Here is a 21,801-nt window from a genome sequence, read left to right as displayed (position 1 = left end):
TTGTTATTCTAGTTAAAGAGTCAGTGTGTCTGAATCCCTCCTCTCCCCTGCAGAAAGCCTAGTCTGTCGGCCTCTGTAACTTTGGGTGAGACATCACATTCTTGCTTCATGGAATTGTCATGAGGCTACGTGTTATACCTTCTCCTAGCGCCCTGTACCCTTTCTTCATGGCAGTTGAGATGGGATAGGTTATTGAACTCGTAGAGGGTGCTTTACATTTTCCACCACCAGCCACCCCCCTTTAAGTATTGTAATTCCTTCCTCCCGAGATTTAGCCTGGTACTGGAGGACCAAGAATCAAAAGCCGAAGGTCAGCAGCTCTTCTGGGCTTTTGAAAAAATCCAAACTCATTGAGGGGGGTGAGGGGAGAAGGAAGAAGGCTTGTGAGAAACTAGGAGGAATATTCCCAGGCCATATAACAGAAAAGGAGTGTGTGCCTGCCCTCAAAGAGACTAGACCTCAAAGCACTAATAAAAACCGTGATGGCAACGTAACTAACACAAAGTACTTAACATGAACCAGAAACTTTTCATGGGAATATATAAATAAATAAATAATAAATGTATATGTGTTTGTATATTTTCACTTAATCCTTAAAACAACGTTATAAATAGATACTATTATTATCCCCATTTTACAGATGGGGAAACTGAGGCATAGAGTGGTTAAGTAACTTTCTCACAGTCACCCAATGTCTGTAACTTCCTAGTAACAGAGCCTGGAGTCAAACGCCGAGAGCCAGTGCCTTCACCGCTATACTGCGTTGTCTCCTATGGCCCTCAAAAGCCTGGAATGGAGCCATAATGGGCCCTGAGTGGGTAAAAAGTTCCCACCAAGTTTCTCCATACCCCTAACCTGACACAAAAGCCACAAAGCCCCAAGACCTTGAGGATCTCTGCTGTGGTGCCAGTGGGCATCTTAACAATGATCAAAGTCAACAGATTACCAGAGGGCACTGCCTATTGCACAGCCCTTTCCATAGCACCTCAGGACCTTTGCACAACCCAAGGAAGGCAGCCCTCTCCCAATAATAACTAAGATTATAGCCCAAAGAGATGGGGAAACTCAGAAATGGAATTAAATTGATGTGAAGAGAAAAAAGGGACTAGATCAGAATGTCTGGGTTTAAATCTGGCCCTGCCATTTACCAGCTATGTGATCTTGCTCTGATTCAGTTTCTGTCATCATCTGTAACATGCAGATAATAATGATCCACCTACCTTGTGGTTTGTTGTATATATTAAATGAGTTAGTACAGGTAAAGCACTTGGAACAACCCCTAGCACATTAGTAAGGGTAAATAAGTGCTAGCTATCATTATTACCTGCATGTAGGTGCAAAAACGATACCTAGTACCCATTTATCACAGTTTGCAACTACACGTTTATTTATATGATTGTAATAATGCCTGATGCCTCCATGAAGCTGAAAGCTCACAAGGTCAGGAACTGGCCATGCACTGCACACTGAATTAGTGTGGCTGGCTCTAGGCTTCTCCTGTAGATAGAAAGTACATAGGATAACCTTGCTTTCCTTTAACAATAAAAGAAATCCAAGGGCTTCCCTGGTGGCGTAGTGGTTGAGAATCTGCCTGCCAATGCAGGAGACACGGGTTCGAGCCCTGGTCTGGGAAGATCCCACATGCCACAGAGCAACTGCCCGTGAGCCACAACTACTGAGCCTGCGCGTCTGGAGCCTGTGCTCCGCAACAAGAGAGGCCGCGATAGTGAGAGGCCCGCGCGCCGCGATGAAGAGTGGCCCCCGCTCGCTGCAACTGGAGAAAGCCCTCGCACAGAAACAAAGGCCCAATGCAGCCAGAAAGAAAGGAAAAATAAATTTTAAAAAGCAGCACGAGGCTGCTTTCCAGATAATTAAAAAAAAAAAAAAAAAAAGAAAAGAAAGAAATCCAGTCTGTTCTGAAATGTATGTGTGCATGCATAGGAGAGAAGTGGTCTAGCCACAGAAATGTGTGACTATGGAATCTACACATTGCAGTGCTTTTTTTTTTCAGTGAGTCAATTTAATCATGAAACCAAGGAAGTTTCCACAGCTAAGCTCCCAACAATAAGGTAGAAAAATATATCTAACAAAGATTTTCCAGAATTAGAGAACAAAAGCCATATCATCCACTGATAAGTACAATCATCCTAAAAAGATCTGATACATCATCCTTTTCTTCTGACAAAAGATTTTCCAAGTAGCTCTATACCATCGAAATGGTTAATTAGCTAGAAAATTGATTTCTCCATCCCCATGACACTCGAGGCAGCTAGCAGGCTGTTGCAGTAGTCGTTTGTTTTCGTGGTGACAAGAATGGTTGCACCTTCCTCCATGGCTGGGAGTGGAAAGAAATGGTCAGAATCGACCTTTGGTTTGCTCCTGACACAGTCTTCACACGTACATTCTTCCACTGTGTACCCGAGGCCGCTCGAAAGAAGAGTTTCCGCACCAGTCCCGCCATCGTTGCTCTCATACAGGTCTTCATTAGCATCCTTCTGGGGCGCCGATCCTGATTATGCAGAAACAGAACCGTTAACCGAAACTTTTTAGGGCGCATGGTTGTGCCAGACTTAGCAGCACACATCCGGGATCAAAGCAACATGAGATGTGTCTTCCCACAGAACAAATAAGTGGGTCCTACACTAGAAGTCATGAACTGCCAGACCATGGGCCACATTGGGTTCAAAGACATTGGTTTAGGGCATACAGTGTTTTTAAGTGTTTGCTTGTCTGTTTTCCATTGGCCCACATTTGAAAAGCAAGAGATTTTACATACAAATCTAGACAACTGGCCTCTTTTTTTTTTTTTTTTTTTTTTTAAGAAAACAAAATGTGGCCACTAGGAGCCAATATTCCTAGACGGAAGCAATTGGGAGTTGATAGCACCTGTCTCCGTCAAGCAGGGCATGGGCTCCTCTATCACCGAAGCCTCAAGCATCCCACTACATTCGTTTCTCATCCACTTGGCCCTTGGATGCATTAAGGTACTGAGCCCTTCTACACATGTGAAATGACAAATTACCATATGTTACAGCACACCAAAATCAGTCTTGGGTGACACTTTAGAATTCACAATAAAGATGTTTCTCTTACAGAGCATTTTGTGGCAGATTACTTTTTTTTTTAATGAATCTGTCATGATCACAGAAGGAAGGAGTCTCCACTACATCCCCATATGTCTATGAAGGCACGTTTACTACTTCCTCAACCTTCTGCAGTGTAACTCCATCTTCCAAAACGTCACACTAAAGTCACTCCCCACCTGTCTCTCCGACCCCAGGCAAAAAAAGAGAAATGAGTAAATAATATGGAACAGCTATTTTCCTCCCTTTACTGCACTAGAAAGAAAATGAGGTGGATGCTTTACAGATTATGCACGGAAAATACATGCATAAAGAAATAGGGCAATGGCTGCAAAGTGTTCAGGAATTAGATCATGAGCAAAGGTGCTGAAATATTTTTATCTTACAAAGACTTTAAGTAGAACATTCACTTCTCTGGGATTGTTTTTCTACTGCTTAATAAAGATAAAAATCTTTGAGATGATTGCTTAAATAATCCAGGAGCAACTGGTATTCATTTCCAGCATTTTTCGCAGTAAAATGTTCACCCAAGCAAGCAACACTTATATTTGTATGAAAATATGGCCACGGATCTTGCCAAATATACTTTTCCCGATAGTACCAAACCTGGCTAGCTGTTTCTGATAGCATGATGTTTAATCAATGTGCTAACTTTGTCAATGAGATGGATGTTTCCCAAGGAAGCCTCAGTACTTCAAAAGAGTAATTAGAAAAAATGCTGGGGAAGGCTGACATTGTAGGACATCAGCAAAGAAGGTGTAAAAATAGAAAAGAAAGCTGGCTTCTTCCAAAGAGTTCATTTAACCTGTCATCTAACACACTCAAAAGGGCCCTTACCTGATGAGATACTCAACATAAAAAAAGAAAAGGAACTGAAATTCACCATAGCCACCTCTTGGAAACAGATTTCAAAGATCAACCATCAAACCAACCTGTGTTTTTAAATTCGTCCTTTAATGGCTCGGAGCTCATCTTCCTGAGCAAGAACATCAACAGGAAAACTGTCAAAGAAACTATCAAGCTGAGGCCCAAACAGGTCCAGAGAATTGCATTTGTTCCTTTCACTGAATTAAAAGAATGTCAGAGAGATAATAAACTGATAACATCACATCCACATCAAGTAAAGATTATTTGCTGTCCAATTCCCCTAATTCCTCAGCATTGACTTTTAAATTCTAAACAATACTTAATTAGGAGAGCTGATAAAAAATCTCTGTTGTTAAGATTGCAGAATAAAATTGAGTTCAGTTCTGAATAATTGTTCGTTTCTGTTGGTATTTAAATGATTGCCTAATTTTCTTCCTCTTTTTGATCCAGAAAATATCACCACCTTCCCCGTAATATTTCTTCTGTGAATAAAGTCAATACAGAGAGAAGACTTCACACCAATGAGGAATTGTTCGAGCAGTATTACTTACTTGTATTACAATAACGCTGACATATTAGAGGAGGGGTATTAGGGCATCGAAGGTGACACGGTTTGCAAGCATTCAGCAATCTGTCAAAATATTCATTTTGGAAGCACTGTTGAGCCATCTGGAACAGGATCGCAAAAAGAAACAAGGAAACCACAGAAAGAACAGCATGGGAGGACAAGTAAAATCTCGTCGAGAATTCCCCAGCAAATGTAATGACAGCTGCTAGAATGTCGAGGGAAAAAAAGAACTTCACATCAATGACTTGGTTCTTATGGGAGCTGACTCTTTGTACCACGGCTAAGGATTTGAATACCAACACTAATTCCAGTTTCTAAGGTTGAGGTCTGGGTGGGATAAGAGATGGGGCATATGTAGCAAGGGCTATGGTTTATACCTGAAACAGAAACTGCTTATTTATAGAGGAAATTTCTCAGGCAGGTGACAGTTGCAGGATGTCCACAAGCCTGAGGCATCAAGCAGAAGGTTCAGTAACCATTTTTGGAGCATCTGTTTGTGAGCTGTGCTGTGTGATGGGCCCCAGGGAGAGAGAGAAGACAAGGTCTGTGTCCCTTAAGAACTAAAAATCTAACAGAGAAGATAGAAATTCACTCGAATAACCACAAAGTGTAGTAGGAAGACAGAATATGAGAGAGAAGGAATATGAAGCATGCCTACCAGGTTTTAAACCTAGGAAGAATCCCAGAATTCCGACAAATAGGGATTTCTAGGGTAAAAGTTAAATTGGCAAGAGGGGGGAAGATAGGTTTCAGCCATAATAATAATAATATATGAATATTAATATATTATTAATATCTATGTTCCATTGTTGAAATTTTAGAAAAAAAAACAGTTGAGCACGTAGAAAAATTATCCATAATCATAGCATCCAGAAATAATCACTGTTAGTATTTTGGTGTATCACACAGAGTTTGCAAACAGGCCTGCCAATGTGTTCTTTTCTTTTAATTTTTATTTTCTTTTATATTACAGTATAGTTGATTTACAATGTTGTGTTGGTTTCAGGTGTACAACAAAGTGATTTAGTTATACATATACTTGTATCTATTCTTTTCCAGATTCTTTCCCCATAAAGTTTATTACAGAGTATGGAGTAGAGTTCTCTGTGCTATTGCCAATGTGTTCTATTTGGCCAACTCCTGGGAGGATTTCTGTAGGCGGATGGAGGGATAGATAGACAGATAAATAGATATATAGGGAGGTGCATTTTCCTTTTTACATAAATGGAATCACATGCGTTTGTTTCTAACCATACTGAGAAATAAATCAAAATCTTACATTCCTCTAGGGTCCAGGCAGTGAGGTCAATGGGTGTGACACCCTGGGTGGGACAACCAGGAGCTGAAAGGGCTGGCCCAGCAGGTCCCACCGCCCTCACGCTCCTGCCAAATGGTGACCTTTGGGAGACAGGAAAGGACACAGGAAAAGCATAATTAGAGATAGGCAAGGACAAAGATTACTAGGAAGTGGGGTCAAATTCTGCAGAAAAGTCAGAGGTGGCACACTAAGGAAGGGAGTCATTGGTGGCCTTTGAGTATGTCAGTGGGCATATTGTAGGTATTTAAGGAGTGGAGAGAAAGAGGAGGTGACCAAGGTGGGCCACGCCTGGGAAGTCTGGTGGAAACCAGAACTGAGCTTCGATATCTCTTGGGAAAGAAAGCACTACTGTTTCTGACAGATGTACTGGCTCAGGTGCCTGAAGTCCCATGTAGAAGGACGTTCACTGCAACATTATTTGTATTCACAAGAGCCTGTCCATCAGTGGGGAATCCACTGTAGAATACAACAGACACAGCCATTAAAAAGAATGAGACCAATGTGCTCTGATATGAACAATACATCACCAAGTGGAAGATTCAAGGTACTGAACAGTGTGTTTACAATCTTCTCTCCTGTGTTTACAAAATAAAATATGTAGGGTCTATATAGAGAGATATAAACATATGCTACATCTGGAAAGATACTCAGGAGACTGATAATAATCACTGCCTCTGGCAAGAGACATAAAGTCCAGGGGGGAAGAAAATTTTAAAAACTTACTTTTCACTGAAAAATCTTTGGTACTGCTTGAGTAACTTTTTTAATAATCATGATTTTTTTTAATAAGAATCATTTTTTTAAAGGGTCGTGTCTTAGTCCATTCAGGCTGCTATACAAAATACCATAGACTGGGTGGCTTATAAACAACAAAAATATATTTCTCACAGTTCTGGAGGCTGGGAACTCCAAGATCAAGGTGTCAGCAGATTTGGTGTCTGGTAAGAGCTCACAGAGAGCTAGCTGTCTTTTCACTATAAACTCTCATGGTGGAGGGGGCAGGAGATCTCCCTGGAGTCTCTTTTATAAGGACACTAATCCCATTCATGAGGGCTCCACCCTCATGATCTAATAATCTCCCAAAGACCTCCAAACGCCATCACACTGAGGATTAGGTTTCAACATAAGAATTTGGGGTGGGGGGGCACAAACATTCAGTCTACAGCAACTGGGGAGCTTGGAGGAGGGAAAAGAGTAGAGTGAAAGAAAAGTTTCCCGAAGATGAAGAGCATAGGCTAAGGGGAGAAGAGTAAAGATTAAAGAAGTCAGAGAAACCAGTGATGGGTAGAGTCTGAGATAGTGTGAGGCCTGAAAGCCAAAGCACCAAGGAAGCCCTTCCCCCGCACCCTCACTGAGCCGTAAGAGCAGTGAAGGCCTGCTGAGGTTGCTCTTAATCCCTTGTAGGCCTCGGGCATCTTGGAGAAGCCCAGGAATGGCTCCATCCTCAGAGAGGTCACTGCAGACATCTCCTGGCATGTTGCCAAGCCTCTCAGACGTGCTGGGTGGGCTTCCAGGGACCAGGCCAGGAGGCTTCATCTTGCCTCAGGCTCTCTCCCCACAAGCATCTTCTCTCCCCCAGTCGTTTCAAGCTTGAACCAGAGAGCGCAGGCCTTGGAGCTGTACCACGTCAATGGATGGGCAGCCCAGAGAGGATGGTGACGCCATCCTGCTGAGGCTCCCCAGGGTAGCTCTGGTCCCTCCCCTTCCTTCCCCAGGTTTGCTATTCAGCTTGTTCAGCTCTCTCTTTGATTCTGTGAGGAAAACCTGTAATCCTTCCAATAAAATCCCATTTTGGCTTAATTTAGCCAGAGTCAGTTTGGCTTAGTTGTTAACAATCCAAAAATAAAAATAAAATCCTTAACCGTTTTATCCCATTCTTAACTAATTCCTCCAATCTTGCCTGATATGTCGACAATAGACACTGACTGAGGGCCTTCCCCTTTGCTCCTCAGGATAGGGGTGACTGGTGAATTCTGGCATCTTAGGGTCAGCTACTTCTCCTCCATGACAAGGAAGGAGGTGGGAAAACACAGACAGATAGAGATCAGTGTGCAAAAGGATTTGGGAGATGTCATACTAATCAGGACTCTTTCCATAAGAAATGACATAAACACTGAAGTTCAAAAAGAATTTACTGGCATTATTGCTGAAAAGTCCAACGGTAAAATCAGCTTTAGTAGCTCGACTTTTGACCAAGTTTCTCTCTGTCACTTGCCTCAGCAATGCCATCTTCTGGGTCTTGGCTCCATTCCCAGGTCTCTTCCTCATGGTCACAAGAGAGCTGCAGCGCTTGCAGCCCTCACACACTAATTCCTTCTAAACTCTCCCTCATCATCTCATCTGCTCCCATGGTTTTTTGTTTTCTTGTTTTTTTTTGTTGTTTGTTTTGTTTTCGTTTTTGGTTTTATGGCCATGCCATGTGGCTTGCAGGATCTTAGTTCCGCAACCAGGGATTAAACCCATGCCGCCTGCAGTGGAAGCACAGAGTTGGGCCACCAGGGAATTCCCTGCTCCCATAGTTTGAAACGTGTTACCTTCCAAATCTATATATCCAACTCCAACCTTGGCCCTGAAATCCAAACCTATCTACCAACTGCCTACTTGGTACATCCATTTCAAGTCTAAGAGGGATCTCAAACTTTATTAAAGTGCATTTGGATTCTCCAAAAGGGAAAGAATGTATGCAGCCTTTTCAAACCTACCTGGTCATTGAATTCCTTTTTTCAAGGACCACCTATGAACATCTAGGAATATATGTTTTATGGAACATAATTTGGGAAAAATCAGGCCAGATTATCTCCACAATTTCCTCCAGTTCTCAAAGACTGTGATTTGGGGATTAGCAGAGTAACAGTAAAGCAGAAGTAGCATGGTTTTAAAGCAAGAATTATTTTTTTAAGTTTCGTGATAAAGTTTGTTGATATGATAACATCACCAAAAGAGTGCTGGGTCTGACCTCCTCGCTCTACACAGAAAGAACAGGAAGGAAAACCAATCCCCAAGTCAGCATCAAGCTTCAGCAGTCACTCACCGCTCTAAAGAAGCGAAGAGACGCTGCCTCAAACTTCCAAAGCCATTAGCGTGTTCTGCAAGGAAAATTCTATCCATTTAAAAGATCCTTTATCCAAATTACTAAACTACCAGCAAGCTTTCACAGCAGAACACTTTGACCTTTTAGCTCTTAACTCCAAACCAACAGTACACAAGTTCTTCCCAGGACTTTAGTAGATTTTTTCACTTGGAGAGGGAAATCTAGACCTACATTAGTCCGGGTTCTCCAGAGAAACAGAACCAACAGAATGTACATATAGAGAGAAAGAGATTTAGTCTAAGAAACCGCTTCACACAATTATGGAGGCTGAGAAGTCCTAAGATGTGCAGTTGGCGAGCTGGAGACCCAGGAAAGTAAACAGTGATGGCATAGTTTCAGTCCAAGTCTGAAGTTCCAGCTCAAGAGCCAATGGTGTGAGTTCCAGTCCAAGAGCCAGCAAGCTCGAGACACAAAAAGAGCTGATGTTTCAATGTCTGAAGACAGGAAAAAACTGGTGTCCCAGCTCAATAGTCAGGCAGATCTTCAACTCTCTGGATGAGGGCAGTCAACTTTTACTCAGTGTACTCATTCAAATGCTAATCACATCCAAAAACACCCACACAGACATACCCAGAATAATCTTTGCCCAAATATCTGGGCCCCATCGAATTGACACATAAAATTAACCATCACAAGGCCCTTGACTACACATCCAATCCTTGCCTTCTGTTGACCGCCTTGAATAACCTCTGTGTTATGCTGCGCTACCTGGTTACTGTGGGAGCTGTGTCTCCCAGAATCCCCATCCCTGCACGGTTCTAGGATAGAGCTGGCCAACAGAGGAACATGAATGAGACTGGGAAAGCGGATGGGAAGCAGCAGCCACTGTTCTCCGAAGGACATCACAGTCGCATGCAGTGATAGATGGTCACAAAGATGCCTAATGGGTTCAGGTACCTCCTCATTCTCCTTTGCTCTACATCCAGCTCTTCTTCCCACCTGCTCACCCTGCTGACCAACAGCAGCCCCAGCCCCACCATCTTGCCATCAGCTTACCTGCTGATTCACAGAGGCGGGGGCCACACACAACTGTACAAGCTCTCCATCACGGCCCTCTGTTAGCAACTGGATGTTCCCGACTTCTCAGATCAACTGGTCGGTGATTCCTCTGGTCCTCACCTCCCCTGCTCCTCTCACAATTGTGGAAGTTCTGATTCCTACAATATGTCCCTTACGCTGTACCACCCATGGTGGCTCAGCTCCCCTGACCATCCTTGACTGATACACCTCTTTAATCTTGTTGTTTTGAACCTACAGTTGAAATGATTCACTAAGAACTGTCCAGATCCTGCCCACAGAGTGGCACAGCTTTATGATTAAGGCACAAGTTTTGGAGCCAGAAAAATCTGAAGCCCAGCTTCACCACAGTGGGTCCTGTGTGGGCTTGGGCAAGTGGTCTAACCTCTCTGAGCCTCAGTTTCCTTATCTGTAACAATGTCCTTGATAATATATCAACTTCCTGGGATTGTTGCCAGTATTAAGTAAGATAATCTCTAGAACTCATAAATTTATGTGCAGGACTGCCCTGGTGGCACAGTGGTTAAGAAGCTGCCTGCTGATGCAGGGGACATGGGTTCAAGCCCCGGTCTGGGAAGATCCCACATGCCGCGGAGCAACTAAGCCCGTGCACCACAACTACTGAGCCTGCTCTCTAGAGCCTGCAAGCCACAGCTACTGAGCCCACATGCCACAACTACGGAAGCCCACACGCCTAGAGCCTGTGCTCCGCAACAAGAGAAGCCACCACCATGAGAAGTCCGCACGCCGCAACAAAGCGTAGCCCCCACTCGCTGCAACTAGAGAAAGCCCACGTGCAGCAACAAAGACCCAACACAGCCAAAAATAAATAAATAAATAAATAAATTTATTTTTAAAAATAATAAATTTATGTGCAAATAATTTATGAGCACAGTTCCTGGACCAGAGGAAGTGCTCAGCAAACTTTAGTGATTTTGTTATCATTAACAGGAAGCTCAGAGCCATTCAACCTCTGGGAAGGTTGTTTGCCCAAGTTTGGTTAGAGCAGTATAACCAGGGGGAGACCCCACATAAATGAGATCATCCCCAAACCAAAGTCAGGAAACCAATATTATGCATTAATTGCTGGAATTTCAAATAAATTAATTAAAATGCTAGAATTTCAAGGGATGATGAAGCAAAGGGGCACTGCAAGGGTGGAAGGCAGAATGTGTTTAAGTTTGAGAGACGGATTAAGGCAAGGGGTTAGTACTAAGGTAATGAGTAGCAGGCAAAAGTGAGCATTCTCTTTTTATAGGATGTCTGATGAGTAGCACAGAGCAGGCATAGTGGCCTATAGGAAATCTACAAGTTCAGTCCAAAACCCTTTCCTTTTCCCAAAGTAGAAAGACAGCTTCCAGAAATTCAAATATCATTGCAATACTTCATCAACATCTAGATGTTTTAATGTCATCTACTTTGGTGGATGTACATGGTATTTATTATGACACATTATTTTGAGAATCATTATTTAGTGCTTTCTTTGAGAGAAGGTTAGACAGTTCTTATTACAGGATTTGGATTTGGATTAGGTGATTTGAGAGCCGGTGCAATGAAACAGGCTTAGCTCTGGACTGGATGTTGACAGGTTGTGAGGTTAACTCTATAATTGGGGTATAACTTTGTATTAGTCAAGGTTTTCCAGAGAAGCAGAACCCATAGGAGACAGAAAGGAAGATAGATAAAGAGATGAGAGGGAGGGAGAGAGAGAGAGAGAGGTGTTTCAAGGAATTGGCTCATGCAGTTGTGGGAGCTGGCAAGTCCAAAAATCACAGGGCAGAGCCCAGAAGGCTAAAAATGCAGGGAAGGGTTGATGTTACAGTATTGAGTCCAAAATCCAGGCAGCAAGCAAGGCAGGCTGGAAATTCTAGGGTTTCTATGTTGCAGGCTTGAGGCCAAAACTTTTTGGAGGGAGAGTAAACCTCAGTCTTTGCTCTTAAGGCCTTCAACTGATTGGATGAGGCCCACACACTTTATGGAGGGTAATCTGCTTTATTCAAAGTCCACTGGTTTGAATGTGAGTCATGTCTAGAAAATATCTTCACAACAACATCTAGACTGTGTAACTCTGGTGATCACGGGAGCTGTTCCCAAGAATACAGTTCTCTCCTTCTGAGCACAAGGCAGGATTGTACTTTCCATGCCCCTCTTTGGAGTTACACATAGATGAGTAACTTGTTTTTGAATGTAAGCAGAAGGGACATGTGTCACTTGAAGACAGAGGCCAGTGCTTAATTCAACCACATTCTCTTTCTCTCTGCCATGTTGAATAGCAATGCCCCAGCTGTTGACAGCTCCATGGGCCTGGGTTCCAATGGGAGGATGATAGAAGCACAGCCCCAGCTGACCCAGTGGGAGGTTATGGGCTGAATGTTTGTGCCCCCAAATTCATTTGGTGAAGCCCTAACTCCCAAAGTGATGGTATTTGGAGGTGAGGCCTTTAGGAGATGATTAAGTTTAGATGAGGTCATGAGAGGAGAGGCCCTTATGATGAGATCAGTGCCTTATAGACACCAGAGAACTTTCTTGAGCATTCGAGTGTCATAGGTGGACACAGGGAGAAGGCAGCCAACTGCAGCCCAGGAAGGGAGCTCTCATCAGACACCAAATCTGCTGACACCCTGATCTTGGACTTCCCAGACTCCAGAACGGTGAGAAATAAATTTCTGTTGTTTAATCCACCCAGCCTATGATATTTTGTGATAGCAACCCATGCCTCCTGAGACACGTTGCATGAATGAGATCTGGGTGATGTTTGTTGCTGCAACACAACCTCGTCTATCCTGACTGATACAGAGTCCAAAGCCATGGTACTAACCATTGTGCAGCATTGCCTCTTCACTACCACTGAAAACTTCTTTATGAGCACTAAATATTTCCAAACAAACTTCGGCTAGTGTACTGCAGTCCAAAATAAAAGAAACCTCAAAAGAACACAAAACTAACAAGGACACAAAGGAACAGCGAACATTAAGCCAGAAATATTGGCCCTCTGGTGTACCCATAAACTGCCAATGATTTGGTTTCTTATTCAACTTGAAACAGAGCCTGGGGGAGTCTGGGCTTGTGCTATGGGGAGGTGGAGGAGATGAAACAGCTCAGAGCCAGGTTCTAATGAAGCACGCACGAGGCTCAGCATTCCTGCTGGGCGAATCCTGCGATGGCAGATTCCAATGCAAAGCCCTTTTCCTCCCATCTCTCCCTCATACTCAGATCTCTGCACATCCCTCAGAAGCCTGTCTGCTCATGGACATGAAAAGGCTAATTTGATATGGGGCCAAGTCTCAAGGCTGTCTGTTAGTTTTCCAAGAAGATTCCCTTTGAAGACCTGTTCCTCTGAACTCCTGCCATCCCTCAGCCCTATCAGAAATGTCAGCTCTTTAGAATTTTTCAAAGTGGGTTCACTCTGATTTCCAGGGCGTCCTGACTGTTTGCAATTCTCAGACTCGTCATATCAGGGAAGTTTGATTTCTTGTTTTTCAACCACTGACTTCTCCTCGTGACACTTTTTGTCTCCACTGTAAATACTAAAAACCACAGGACACAGAGCATGCTGACAGTGGTGCCTGCATCATTAGATGACTTGAGAAGCAGAAACAAATCCTCTCATTCCATAAATATTGATTGTGTGCCCACTACGTACTAGGCACTATGCCAGGCACCGAGGTACACCAGTGAGTTCATTTTAGATGTGGTTCCTGCCATAACAGGGTTTGCAGTCTGATGGGGGACACAGAAAAAGAAAAAAAGAAACTAATAAATAAAGTACCTACAATTGTGAAAGTGCTATTTAGGAAAAAGCACGGTGCTAAGAGAGCTTGAAAGGAGGTGAGTGAGGGTGGAGGGTACAGGGGAAAGAAACTCCTGTTCGTCGGGGCGCCCTCTGAGAAGCAGTCACCAAGATGGAATTAGATTGTGACAGGTTTTGAGGGAGGAAAACACTTGTGAAGAACACAGGGAGGGAGCCAGAGAAGGGGGAAGAACCTTCAGACCATAATGCAGGTCTAACACCACCGAAGGAGAAGGGCAAGGAAGGGACTTGCGTAGCAAGTGTCTCAGGCTGCAGGGCAAGGTCAGGCTGATGTGGGGGGGTGCTGCAGTTCTTGAGCCAAAATTGCTCGTGGAGGAGTCCTGGGTCTCACAGGAATGGACCCAGTGCACTAGTTCCCTGGCCATGCTCAGGCCTGGCTGGGGGCAGCCAGGGAAGCCAGGTCTCAGTGGGAAAGCAGTGGTGAGCAGTACCAGCTGGAATAGTCAGGCAGGCGGGCTCCCTGCAGCATCTCCCAGGGGTCACCGACAGGGCCATCAGACTCCAGGATTGTTTGGGGAGCAGCCCTGCATGATTTCCAAGGGCCTTTCTAATGAGGGGAAACTGCTTTTTAAATTGGATAATGGGTATCTAGGGGTCATTATAATATCTTTTCTACTTTGCATATGTTATGAAAGTTTTATACTATGAAATTTAAAATTTTAGTTTAAAAGTATATGAAAGAATTTATTCCAAGGTATTAAGAAAGCATATCTCTGAGCATCCTTTTATGGGTGATTCTTATTTTTGTCTGTATTAATTAATTTTTCCCAATAAATATATATTACTTTTACAATAATAAAAAAGTTATTTTAATTATAAAAGTTTAAATAGGCATTTTCAAGTGATTTTTTTTAACTGTAAAGTACTTGGAACAGTAATAGTATTTATTAGTAACACACAATTGAGATACCTTAGGTTTAAATCCAACAAAATCCATCTATACACCATGTTAATTTAAATAAAAATTGTTTAATATCTTTTTAAAATATTTATTTATTTGGTTGCACCAGGTCTCAGCTGCAGCAGGCGGGCTCCCTAGTTGCAGCTTCAGGCTCCCCAGTCGTGGCATGAGAATTCTTGGTTACGGCATGCATGTGGGATCTAATTCCCTCACCAGGGGTCGAACCCCAGCCCTCTGCATTGGGAGCACGGAGGCTTATCCACTGCGCCACCAGGGAGGTCCCTTATTTAAAATCTTAACCAATGACATATAGAATAAAGTCAGTGTGGTATATAGGTGAAGATCATGGTATTTAGAATACGGCAGGCCTGGTTACATTCCAGCTGTTGTCACCTTTTAGATGTCTGACCTGAGCAAATTTCTTCGTGTCTGCAAAGGGGCCAACATCTACCCCATAAGGCGGTTGTAAGACTATTGCAAAGCAATCTATATAATACAATTATTACAGGTCCTAGAACATAGAAATAATCTCTAAGTGGTTTGTCATACATGTTGTTTGATAAATATTTTTAGTTTGAGTAGTTCTATAATCTACAACTTCCACATCACCTGGGTGAATATCAGGATCATTGTTAATACAATTTGTACCATGTCACCAATCAATGATCACCTACAAATATTTAATGGTATTACGTGGAGTCTAATAACCTAGACATATTGTACCTCAAAAAGATTACGAGTATCAGTTAACATGCCAAGAAAATTATTTATAAATATACTATGGCTTAGAAAAAGAGATGGCGTAATTATTTTACGGTTGTTTCTCTCTCCCGTCAAGTTCAAGAACTTTTACGTTCTCTCCTGTACTTTTGGGAAAATACTCTTTCCTAAGCTATAAATAATTTTAAAACCTACACATTTGTGATTCGATGAATTAAAATTAGCAGAGTGAGACTGGGCTTTCCTCCATTCCTGTTGTGAAGTCATTCAAACATCTGAAGCAGAAGTGCGTGTTTCACAACTGCTCCACTTCGGTTTCTTCATGAAGGAGATCTGGGTACAAAACGCATTGAGGGGGGGCTTCCCTGGTAGCGCAGTGGTTAAGAATCCGCCTGCTGATGCAGGGGACACGGGTTGAAGCCCTGGTCCTGGAAGATCGCACATGCCGCGGAGCAACTAAGCCTGTGCGCCACAACTACTGAGCCTGTACTCTAGAGCTCTCGAGCCACAATTGCTGAGCCCACGTGCCACAACTGCTGAAGCCCGGGCGCCTAGAGCCCATGCTCTGCAACAAGAGAAGCCATGACGATAAGCCCGTGCACCGCAACAAAGAAAAAAACCTCACTGAGGAAGTTGAGAAGGAATCCCAAGCCCCAAGCAGTGGTTGTGTTTTGTGATACATATGCACTGCCATTTTATCACGATCATCTTCCGTAATGTTTCCTCTCAGGGGTGTAGAAAGCCCCAGAACAGATGCCTCTGATTAAATGTAGAGTGGGGACTTCCCTGGTGGTCCAGCAGTTAAAACTCCGTGCTTCCACAGGGGCCGTGGGTTCAATCCCTGGCCGACAAAAAGTACGTATAAATAGAGGAGGGAAGGGAGGGAGGGAGGGAGGGAGGGAGAAGAGTGAATCCCTGCCATGACCATGACTCAAGGTGACTGTCCCTCTCTCTAGGACACAGACTGCAAAGTTGCCTGTCATGCATCTTCTTTTGATTCACCTTTTTAATACATAGTACTTTCTTTTCCTGACCTTTGCTGTCGTTTAGATGCAAGAGCGACTTCAAACCACAGGGAACATTCCTGCATAGAAACACCCCTTCATGGAGTCAGACATCCTGATTTAGGATCCTGGCAAAGCACCTGTTACTCGTCACGTGGCTTTGTCAAATCTCTTTAACGAGTCGGAGCTTTGGAGATTTGGCTACTTTGTGTCAATGAAAAAAATTAATCAATAGTCCAACTAATAAAGAAATAGAAAATTTTATTTGAGCCAACCTAAGAATTATAATCCAGGAGACAGTCTTTCAGAAAGCTCTGAGGACTCTTCCACCCGTTAGAGGTCAAAGCACAATTATATAAGTTTTTGAGACAAAGGGTTAGAATCAAATAACGTCTTATTGACAGTTTACACAATCCCTACTGAGTGGTAGGTCATGGGTCATCAGGGCCCCTTACAAGATTAAGAAGGAAGGTTATCTCCTAAGGAGGTCTGGTTAATGCAGATGCACAATATACACTAAAGGAGAGGGAGGAGGCCCACATGGGTCCCCCAAAAAGTTTAAATTTTTCTTGTCTTGCCATAAAATATTAATTTTATTTCACATTCTGTAAAAGAGAAACAATAATGAAATCACCTAACACATGAGTTGGCATGAAGATTAAATGAGAAAATATTTAGGACACCAGGGATGCAACTGTGAGGTGGGAATGGTCCACCCAGAGGGAAAGTATTCAATCACTGATATTGTTTAGAATTGTCTTGGGACACCACTGTAACTCAGTACCTGGCACTCAGTATGGACTCAATAGATGGCAGTCATTTAGAAGTTCAATTTAGGGAATTCCCTGGCAGTCCAGTGGTTAGGACTTGGCACTTTCACTGCCGGGGCCCAGGTTCAATCCCTGGTCTCGGAACTAAGATCCCTCAAGACACGTGCATGGCCAAAAAAGAAAAAAATTTTCAATTTAATTTTAGTTCATGTCATTGTTTTACCTTATTTTATTTTAATAACAGTTCTATTGAGATAGAGTTCACATACCATAAAGTCCATTCTCTTAAAGTGTGCCATTTGGTGGTTTTTAGTACATTCACAGAGTTATACATCAATCACCATTATCTTATTCCAGAACATTTGCCTCATCCTCTAAAAAACCTCCTACCCATTAGCAGTCACTCTCCATTCTCTGGCAACCACTAATTTGCTTTCTGTCTCTATGCATTTGCTTATTCTGGACATTTCGTACAAATGGAATCATACAACATATGGCCTTTTGCGTCTGGCTTCTTTCACTTAGTATAATGTTTTCAAGGTTCATGTGTGTTGTAGCAGGTGTTAGTACGTCTTTCCTCCTGATGGCTGAATAATGTTCTGTTGATCTACCCAAGACCAATTTTCTTTCTCCATTCATCAGTTCACGGACATTTGGGCTGTTTCCACTTCGTAGGTATTATGAATAATGCTTATGAGCATTCATGTGCAAATCTTTATGTGGACATATATTTTCAGTTCTCTTGGGTGTATACCTAGGAGTAGAATTCTGGGCCAAATGGTAACTCTACATATACCTTTTTTTCTTTTGGCATGTGGGATCTTATCTCCCCGACCAGGGATCAAACCCACGCCCCTTGCATTGGAAGTGCAGAGTCTTAACCACTGGACTGCCATAAGTCCCTATGTTTAACTTTTTGAACTGCCATCATTTTACTTAATTATTCACCATGGTTTTCATCTTAGTCAACAATTCCTTGTTTCCACAACTACCTCACATCCAAGGGTATCTTATCCATAGCCAGAGACCAGTGTTTCCTAAAATGGCTTTTAAGGAACACTAAGTCCCAAAAGATGTTCCATGAGAAATAGAGCTCACATTCAAAAAAGTGTAAGAAAATGACGTATGCCACATACTGTAGACTTACAATGCAAGTTTACATTGTGAAATAAAATTCATATTTTATGCAAAGACAAGAAAAATTTAAACATAAAAAATTCTTGTCTGCCCTTTGACCACCTCTCTCCCTTCTACTGTACACTATGTATCTGCATTACGCATTGATTAAACCTCCCCAGCAGCAGCAATACCTGCTCAACCATAAAGAGTGACATGCTCCCAGCATCATCAAGACAACTCCTTAAAAGATGACATTCCGGGTTTCCCTGGTGGCGCAGTGGTTGAGAATCCGCCTGCCGATGCAGGAGACACGGGTTCGTGCCCTGGTCCGGGAAGATCCCACATGCCGCGGAGCAACTAAGCCCGTGAGCCATGGCCGCTAGGCCTGCGCGTCCGGAGCCTGTGCTCCGCAACGGGGAGAGGCCACAACAGTGAGAGGCCCGCATACCGCAAAAAAAAAAAAAAAAAAAAAAAAAAGATGACATTCCTTCTTGAGCTTGTGAGGGGTCACATGACCCACCACAATGATGCTTAGATCTGGATTATGTAAACTGTCAATAATATGTGATTTGATGTACAGCCCCTGTCTCAAAAAACTTACATAAATGTGTTTACTTCTAAGAGGTGGAACAGTTCTCAGAGCTTTCTGAGATGCTTTTCCTGGGTTATAATCCTCAAATTTGGCTCGAATAAGATTTTCCATTTCTTTCTTATATTGGCTGATTAATTTTTCATCGACAATATATTAAATATTCTGTGAATATTCTGCATAGAGAATACTGTGGAGCTCAGTGTTTCCCAAACATATGTGATCATGGACCCCTTTCACAGAACATCCATTAACAGAACTGATGTCCTAAGGAACCCATTTTGGGAAATGCTGTTAGAGATGTACACACCATAGGCTTAAATGTACAGGCATTTGTGATAATCAGTGTATTTCTCCAGCCAGTAAATGATTCACTCCCTTTAATGAATCTCAGTATTTGGGGGGAAGAGATAAATTTAATGGAAATGTTTACCAGTTTGAATTCCTGGAGGTGGCAGTGCCTAAAGTCACAGATTTTTCAGATATATATGCCAATAAATTCCTTTTCCTTTAAATACATGTGAGTTTCTTTTCTGTCTCGTGCATCTTAAAGAGTCCTACTAATACAACTGAGCTATTTCTGGCTTTCTCTGATAGACACTCAATCTCATCAACTGAAAATGTTACCAACAGGCTCTTTAAATAATCATGCTGAATTAAGGAGTGGAGTTGCCAACCTTGGAACGCTGAAAACCCCTGAATGAGATAGCATCAGGAACCGCTTCCCTTTCCCCTCTTGTTAGCTGTTTTGTGGTAGACATGGGTCATAACTACAACACACTATGTTATCAGGGCCTAGAATATATTGGTGAAATGTCCATCAGCAGGAGAATGATTAATCAAAGTACAGTAAATGCATACTATTTAATAAAACATGAATTTTCTTTAATGATCGCCAATTACCTGACTAGCTGGATTAATGAGCTCTCACCAGTCAGTGTGATGCCCACAGCAAGAGTGGGAGGAGATAGTGAGCTACCACACATAGGTGAACGTTTGCTCCTATTAGTTGAGCTGTATGCTTATCCCAAAAGTTAACTGTCTGTGTTTCCAAACCTATTTACATTTGTACTTGTTCTTATAATTGTTTATGTAAATATCACATAAACCAGTGAAAATGTGAAAAATAAAAAGAGTTAGTATGTATATGAAAACTAAGTTGGTTGCTTTGGAAAGACTTGATAAAAGCATATCAATTTTTATTCAGTTAAATATTCTCTCTTGGTAGAAACCAATTCTTGAGTTTTCCTAGTTTCATAAATTTTTTTGTTTCTATCAGTGTCGTGGGATATTTTGTAAACCCCATAAATCCAAACCTCTCTGGCTGAGTGGAAACAAGTATACCATCCAAAATATGCACAAAAATGCCTAAATGCATTAGGCATTTGAAAAAAGCAACTTGCTATATATTTTCTTTGACACAGTTAACGTTAGCAGATATGTTTAATTAACGTATCCCTTCATAGAATAAAGAAAATACAATGATAATTGTCATTATGTGACAAAAAGTACATCTTACCTGAAAATTACTTTTCAGAAAACTCACTGTAGTGAAATCAACATTGAATTTATGATGGCAGACTTTTCCCTATCTATGTTGTTTTGTTTTTAACTTTATGGGCGTTTTTCTTATTTTGTTTTTGTTTTTGTTTTGTTTTTTGCTTTTGGTTTTTTGGGGTTGTTTTGGACATGCCACACAGCTTGTGGGATCTTAGTTCCCTGACCAGGGATTGAACCTGGGCCCTTGGCAGTGAAAGCACTGAGTTCTAACTACTGGACCACCAGGGCATTCCCTTAAATTTATGTTTTGACAAAATGTCATATTTATTGAAATGTTAACATTTTACACTTGCTCTGTAATCTTCCTCTCGCTAGAGCATGCTCTCTCTTTATATGTATAATTATTGTCATTTTTATCAACGATTTAGGAAGCAAGTTTCAGACATGATACTCCTTCACCCTTAAATACTTCAGTGTGTCTTCCCTACAAACAAAGGCATTCTATCACATAGATACAGTATGATTGTCAAAATCAGGAAATTAATATTGATAATAATTAATACTGATACTATCATCTAAGATCTTATTCAGATTTCACCAATTTCCCACTAATGTCTACAGCAAAAGGAAAAAAAAAATTTCCTGCTCCAGAATCCTATCCTGGAACTGGTCTCCTGGAATCTGGAACTCTGCCTCTGTCTTTGTCTTTCACAATCTGGGCATTTCTCAAAGAGCCCAGGCCCTTGGGACTTCTCTGGCAGTCCAGTGTTTAAGACACCACACTTCCACTGCAGGGGCATGGGTTCCATCCCTGGCTGGGGAACTAAGATCCGGTATGCCGTGCTGTGAGGCCAAAAAACAGAAAAAAAAAAAATGTTTTTTAAATAACATAGGGGTGGAGTCAAGATGGCAGTGTGGGAAGACACCAAGTTAGCATTTCCCCACAACAAGGGCGCCTGCCAGCCGTTGGTGGGGGACCCTGATGTCCAAGGAGAAAGGAGGAACCCCCAAGTGAACTGGTAGGATGTGGGGGACAGAGGGGGAAGGAGAAGTGGAGGCCAGACAGGATCGGTGCCCCTGAGACTGGGGAGATCAGGAGAGGTAGGCAAGAGGGGCCCTCCAGGAGGAGGGTAGAGGAACGGAGGGTGATCGACCAGCCCACTTGAGCCGTGGAGCCTGCTGAGCTCTCAGGCAGGTCCCCTGCCCTCCAAAGCCCCCTCCAGGCTTTGTAGGTCCTTGGGGGGCATAGGAGGGAGATCAGGGAAAGGCAGGTGGGAGGGGTCCTCTAAGAGGAGCAAGAGAGGAGTGGAGGGTGATTGCTTTGCTCACTCAGGCCCAGGGAGCCTGCTGAACTCCCAGGACGGTTCCCTGTCCTCCAAGGTCCCCATTCCCCCTGGCTGCATTGGTCCTGGGAGCATAAGAAGAAGGCAGAGGGGAGAACAG

General features: G+C 42.7%; 1 protein-coding gene across 1 annotated transcript in view; it reads right to left on the bottom strand.

The window, feature by feature from the left end:
* Positions 1-2,197: 2,197 nt before the first annotated feature.
* TNFRSF17 (TNF receptor superfamily member 17) overlaps positions 2,198-21,801 on the bottom strand; it is a 32,817-nt gene continuing 13,213 nt past the window's right edge. The window contains exons 3-5 of the mRNA XM_067012536.1: positions 4,502-4,581; positions 4,016-4,147; positions 2,198-2,509 (exon numbers count right to left, since the gene is read on the bottom strand). Coding sequence (XP_066868637.1) covers positions 2,229-2,509; positions 4,016-4,147; positions 4,502-4,581 — 493 coding nt within the window. The 3' untranslated portion in view covers positions 2,198-2,228. The remainder of the gene's footprint in view (positions 2,510-4,015; positions 4,148-4,501; positions 4,582-21,801) is intronic.

This window comes from Kogia breviceps, chromosome 14 (assembly GCF_026419965.1).
Source record: "Kogia breviceps isolate mKogBre1 chromosome 14, mKogBre1 haplotype 1, whole genome shotgun sequence".
NCBI lineage: Eukaryota > Metazoa > Chordata > Mammalia > Artiodactyla > Physeteridae > Kogia > Kogia breviceps.
Note: the sequence above shows the minus strand (reverse complement) of the source record. Positions and strands in the feature narration are given on the sequence as shown.